This window comes from Vicia villosa, unplaced genomic scaffold (assembly GCF_029867415.1).
Source record: "Vicia villosa cultivar HV-30 ecotype Madison, WI unplaced genomic scaffold, Vvil1.0 ctg.001554F_1_1, whole genome shotgun sequence".
Taxonomy (NCBI): Eukaryota; Viridiplantae; Streptophyta; class Magnoliopsida; order Fabales; family Fabaceae; genus Vicia; species Vicia villosa.
This window is the reverse complement of record NW_026705662.1, coordinates 52786-59669: the sequence shown is the minus strand read 5'-3', so window position 1 is coordinate 59669 and position 6884 is coordinate 52786. Positions and strand designations below refer to the sequence as shown.

At 33.4% G+C, this 6884-nt stretch overlaps 1 protein-coding gene across 1 annotated transcript; it reads right to left on the bottom strand.

Annotated features, from left to right (window-relative positions):
* Positions 1-2758: 2758 nt before the first annotated feature.
* On the bottom strand, positions 2759-3529 carry LOC131635792 (uncharacterized). The gene has a single exon (XM_058906439.1). The coding sequence runs from the start codon at positions 3527-3529 to the stop codon at positions 2759-2761; it is 771 nt and encodes a 256-aa protein (XP_058762422.1).
* Between the last annotated feature and the right edge of the window lie 3355 nt (positions 3530-6884).

Below are 6884 nucleotides of genomic sequence, written 5' to 3'. Positions count from 1 at the left end.
ACGGGATTTACCCCAAAATCCCCAAAACCAAACCAAGTTATGTTATGAACCTCAAATACCACCATATCAGCCACATACATGTTATAACACAAATATAACACACAAAGAGGATCATTTAATCATCATAACAATCATATAATCATACAATTCATCAAATCATACAATTCCCCTCAAAATCATCCCAAAAACCCCAATCCATCATATAACCAATTGACACAAACAATGCATCTAAATCAGTCCTATTATCTATGATACGATAAAAGATATTAACCGGAAGAGTCCCCCCTTACCTTAGCCAAAGATCTTGATTAGCCCTCTTCCTCTTCTGTTCCTCTTTCACGTATCAGCTTTCCAATCTCTCATCTCCTCTGCTCTGCTTTTCACGTTCCTTTTTCCTTTTTCCCAATTTTCTTTATTTCCTTTATTTTATGAAAACATAAAATAATTAGTAGCGGGCTTACTCACTTAGCACCCCCATACTACTAATCTCACCATTCCAGCCCAATGGCCCTTAATCCATAATTCTCCAATAATTCAACAAAATACCAAATAATTCTAAATAATAATTTAATTTCCGATTAAATTAAAATTAGAAAATATGGGGTGTTACACTTTGGCTATGTCAATTTTGAGAGCCACATTCCCACTGTAGATTTTATTTCCTAAAATGTTTATGAGCTCAGAAGTGAGTAAGATGCCCTCTCTGATGTTTCTTCCAGCAATAGAACTCTTTTGCTCACTAGAAATAAGAGAAGGAAGGATAGAGGCTAACCTGTCTTCCAGAATTTTGGAAATGATTTTAAACTTAAAACTAGCCATAGCTATTGGCCTAAACTGATCAATAATATTGGCCTTCTGATTTTTAGGAATCAAGACCATATTAATAGCATTGTAATTTGGAAGGATCCAACCCTGCAATAAAAAATTGAGTAATGGCATTGACAACATCTACTTTAATGATATTCCTAAAGCGGACAAATAAAAAGGCCCCAAACCCATCAAGCCCAGGAGCAGATTCAATGTTCAAGTTAGTAACAACATTATAAATTTCCTCAGAATTAGGAATTCTAGTGAGCATGTCATTTGTGGCCTCATTCACTAAGTTAGGAATCCCTCTTTGTATAAGGCCAATATCCTACCTTTCAAAGCTGGAGTTGAAAAGCTTAAAGAACTGAGTTTCAATATGAATCTCAAGCTTATGTTGGTCATATTCTAAGTTACCATTTATATTCAAACAAGAAATAAGGTTATTCTTTATTTTAATTTTAGCATAGGTATGAAAAAACCTAGTGTTTCTATCCCCTTTTGAGTGCCAATTAAGTCTGGATTTTTCCTTTCATAACTCCTCTTCTATGTTTAAAGCCAATTCCAAATCATGTTGAGCTTTTATTTCTTTCCTATGCAACATGTCAGTGTAGCCATGATCCTCAATTTCCTTTTGAATATCTTTAAGGTTACTTTCAGCCTGAACAATTTTATTTTGATCATTACCAAAGATGTCCTTGTTCCGCACTTTAAGCCTACTCTTGAGTAGTTAAAGTTTTTGGTCAAGAATGTACATAGGGCAGCCATAAAACTTCACATTCCAAGAATCCCTAACTAATTTATCACAGTCCTCATTCATGGTCCACATTTTATGAAATTTGAATTGACTTTTAAAAGTTAAGTTATCAAGCTTTATAGAAATTAGAATCGGGTAATGATCAGAATTGGACTTAGGGAGGGTATTACACACAACAAAGTAACACTAACAATAGCATTGAAATCTCCCATGAAGGACCAGTGAATGTTAGGGGGAGTATTTCTAAGAGCATACCAAAGATTTCTTCTATGAATATAGTTATTAGAGGCATAAATGAATGAGAATCCAAAAACAGAATCATGTAATTTAATAGTGAAAGATATATGTTGATCATCAATTAGAATAATATCAGGATTATAATTCGATTTACAGAAACACCAAAGATTAGGAAGAAGATTATCTTTATTGTTACCAGCAAACAACTTTAGATCAAACCTGGAAAAACATTGTTGAGGGTAATCATCCCAGTCCATCCAAGGTTCAGCAATGAACACAAACTCAGGAGAGTTTTTAGAATCAGATTTTTAAGTGCCAGCCTTGAAGCCCTATTTGCTACCCCTCTAATATTCTAAAAGAGGCAGTTCATAAGGTCAATTTGTTATGACTAGACCTTGGTCTAGTTTTGATTGAGCTTGAAGATATAACTTTCTTGTTTTTTCTCTTTTTATTGAAGACAACTTGGAAACCCTTAACAGGAAAAATGTACACTCCATTATCATCATCCCTTTCTTTGTTAGCCATATTGGCCTAGGATTCATGTAAGAAATTAGTAACGTGTGCCTTGTGGGCCGGATCAATCTGAGTTTCAAGAACAAATTCCACAATTTGTATAACTTCAACATATTCACTATCCAATTCGGTTCCTTCCTCATAATTTTCAGAATTGATGAGATTATCTTCATGTGTTCCTTCATTAGATTTGTCCACCCTTTGAGTCTCTATCAGATGAGAGTTTGAGGTTTCTCCGTGATGAGGGTTAGAGATCTCTCCAACAATACTCGCATTCATCTCAGGTTTATCATTCGTAACATTAATAACTGGATTAATCACAGTCTTGCCATTCTCTAAGGATTTCATAGGAGCTTTCATTCAATCTTTATTAGGTCGATTCTCTGTGCCTTTGCTCATGTCTTTGCTGACCTCCATCCTTTTGCAGTTGTTAACTGAGTGGCCTATTCAAGAACAATGAGAACAGAACTCGGGTAACTTCTCATATTCTATATCCACAAAGAAGGCGAAACCAATTCTTTCCACCAGAATCCTATAGCTCAGATCCCTAGTTATATTCAGGTCCACCAATACACGAACAAAATGACCAAAAGGCCTTTCAAAAACTAATTTGTTAGTTGCAAAGTCAATGCATATTGGAGTTCCAATACTACTGTCTATTGCAAAAGGGATTTTTGGTCTCCAGTATTCTTGGGAAAGGCCATGGATCCTGATCCAAACTTGTGTTGAAGTTTGCTTCAAAGTAGCTGGAGTGAAATCTTTAGTCCAAGGGAAGAGTTTGAGGACTCCTTGCGGAAGATTCCATGCACTCACCGATCTAACACGTTGTACATCTTCCAGCGATGAAAAAGCAAATTTGAAGAAGCCCTTTCCAAGGGATGTGACACTCCATTTACATATTGATGGCCAAAGAGACAAAAGCTTCTCCTTCAGGTTTACCACCGTGAGAGGCGAAGAACCTTTAGACCAGACCACGCGACCATGAAGATGATGCTTGCAAGCTTCAACTCCTAGCTTATATTCTTCTCCAGGTATTGTAATAGCAAGCCTATTACCTTTAATACAAACTTGAGGGAATTGACTCTGTGGAATATCGCAAACACTGTTTGATACCACACTAGCAAATGATTTTGGGGTTGAAGTTTTCTTTTTATGAATCAGTTTCGATTGATTCGAACCTGTCAAGTTTGTTTTAGGGAAAAGAAAGGAAGCACCCATTGGAGAAGAAGAGGGGAGAAACAGAGGCGGAGGTGGAAGAGAATGTGGAAGTTGGGGAGATAAAACTAGCCGTTATCGATAGGGTATCTAGCCGTTAGAGAGCCTCGGAGAAGAGAATCTTCCTATCGCAAACTTTCTCAAACCCAAAAAACTAAGGTAGAGAGATAATGATCAGAGAAAACGTGTTTAAAGAGAGAATGAGAAAGGAAACATGTTTTTTTTTAATTATTTAAGAAAAGGATATTTTTGTAAGTTTGTAAATGTAATAATATATAATATACTATAATACATATTTAGTAATATTGTAACATAATTTTGTTTAAAAAATAAAGATATTCAATTAAAACTCACTTTTTATAACTTGAGATTAACCACTAAAATAATCCGTAGCGAATTTATGGTAGCTAATGTCATATTTTCTTGTAGTGACATTTGACCAAGGTTGTACAGCCAACCAAATAGACCATGTAAGCCTAAAAAATTAAGTGAAAAGAAAACGATCTAAATAATTTTATTATATTATTGTCATCTTAGAGTACAAGCCATAATTTAGAGGTTTATAAAATTAGAAAATAAAGCATAAATAAAAATAATAATTATTGGTATCCATATACTACAAATATTTTTCTTGCAGAAGAGATCATTTTTTCCCTTCATGAAATTTGTGAATTCCCTTAGGTTTGGGCCCAGGATTATTAGTGTTAATAACTACACATCTGTAACCAATGCACCTCATAACCAAAGGATACTCAACAACCCTTGTACAATCTTGATCAATTCTACATTCATGTTCAAGTGCTGCAATTAAAATAGAGAGAATACAATTATATGTTACTTTAATGTAAGTAAGAAATTTTGAAAAGTATGAAAAATGTCTTACGGAAATGTTCTGGTGCAACAAGAGATAGAGAAAGAAATATAATCATTGCATAAATAAACAAGTGAATTTTAGCCATGTTTTTCCTTATTTTGCAAAGTATAAACAAAGACAATATGTTTGATTTTTTTAGTGTACAACATTTATGTTCTCTTATAAATAAATAAATAGTTTTGAGCATTTGTTGGATTATAAAATAAATTTTAATAATAGAGTTGTAATTTTATTGAAAATAATAAAATAATTATTAGATGTCTCTTAACTAGATGAATGAGGGATATTTGCCCTTTATCACACTTAAGAAGGTGATCGCATAAAAAAATTCTATCATTATAATTTAATGTTTTATTAATTATTATTTAATCTCTCATAAATATTTAATTCTTACAAATACCCGTATATAGGATGGCAATTGTATATATATCTAATAGGTATTTTGAGAAAAATACTCACAGCACGAAATCAGTGAAAATTATCAGTATCAGATTTGGACTAATAATTAATAATGGTATAAGTGGTAGAATAATTAATTTAACAGAGACGTCATGCGACAGAATAGTACGAAGTAGAATTAATAAAATATTTAACCGTTAATTATTTAGCTGGTGTAGTTGAATTGTCTGAATAATTACGAAAGGTTTGTAGATTGTTTTGGTTGAATTGTGTGTTGAATATTGGTTGAAAACTTGTGAATTTCGCAGATGATGTGAGTTGGATGAATTGCAACTTTTTATTGGCAAGATAGTTTTATAGGCTTTCTAGCCAGTGTTAATTGTCGTTGTATCATTTGTGATGATTTGTTGTTGTTGTTGATTCGTTGTTGTTGAGTTGTTGTCGTTAATTTGTTGTTGTGATGTGTTGATACAAAGTTATAGGTCTATGGCCAGTGACGATGTGATGCTATTATTCTGTTAATATTGCGAAGTGCATGAACTATTGTGACGATTGATTACCTCTATTTATTAGTAATGATGGTGATATAGTCGTATGCCCCGTGACGAGTTTTGTTGTTGTTGAGTATGTGATGTTGCATTCACCGAGTCACATACATTTGAATATTTTGTAACAGTCTGGATTGGCAAACTGTGATGAAGGCTTATGCCTTGCTGGATGCCTCTATTAATTGATAATTAGCGATGGGGGCTGAAGCCCTGGGTACCACATGCATGTGCATTGTTAGTGTCTCATTCTATATTGCATGTATGAATTATGTGGCGTGTTGTGACTTGAATTGTGACTTTAATTACTTGTTGAATATAATGATGTGAAGTGAAGTGAATTTGTGATGTTGATACTGTGAAGCGGTGATTTTATATAATATGAACTATTATATTATTTATCATAAACCCAATTATATGGTTTGATATCTCGCCCCTTATGTTTGAATGTTACCCCTATGTTGGTAACGAGCAGGTTAAGAAGATTAGTACGCTTTCGGAGTAGTTTGGAAGATGTCAATCTTCCGTTGCTTACGTCGAGTCGGATCTTGCTCTGATATGTAACAGTCGGGAAGGGATGAATGTTTGGTTGTTTCATAGTTGAATCTTAGTTATTGTTAAAGTATTTCAAAAGAATGACTTTGAGTAATGATAAATGAAGTTGCCATGTTGGCTTATAAATTGGATACATGTTGTTTATGGTGGATATAAAATGTTTTGATAACGAATATGAACATTTTTCGCTGTGTATTAAAATGCGAAGTTTGATATCTATGAAGTTTATTTTGGTTCATCCGTATGTAAGTGTTATGTATCTATTGAATTAAAATGAGCAGGTTGTTTTATGATATATGTTCCGGTGAAGTGTGACATCCCGTTTGTTTGTTGAAATTTTTATACTCTGATTTTGATTATAACTACCAGGTAGAAATGGGGTGTTACACCCTTTATCTTTATGCTTTAGATAGTCTTTTCATCTCCTACCCCATTCTTCAATTTTTAAAATGTCTCCCTTTTTTGAAACCTTCTTATTTTCAAACTTAAAACTTTTCATAATAAACTTTGACTTTGATAAAATGATCATCAAATTTTTTTCTTATAAATGTTAAAACACATATTGAAACACTTTCAAAAAACCTAAAAAATACAAACACCATCAAATTTCTTTTGTGCCTTTGTGCACTTTATTTAAAAAAAAAAAAACATATTCAGAAAGGAAAAACATTAGTCTGATTCTCGCAGTGATGCAAACCCTAAGCCCCTAAAAGTTGAGGTTGCAGTTGTTGATATTTTCCACTTGAATGTGAGACATGCTTATTTATTAAATTCAAGTAAAGTTCTCCATATCAAGATGATGCAGATACACACTCATTTATACTTGTGGATGGCAATTGGTGTTTTCCATTCGAAAGCGACGAAATGTGTTTTCCATTAAAAACAAACAAAACAAACTTCCGTATTTTCGTTTGAGCAAAACTACAAATGCTCTTACTTCTCTTTTGCACATAAGGGGTATGTAGGTACAAGATGCAGTGTCTTG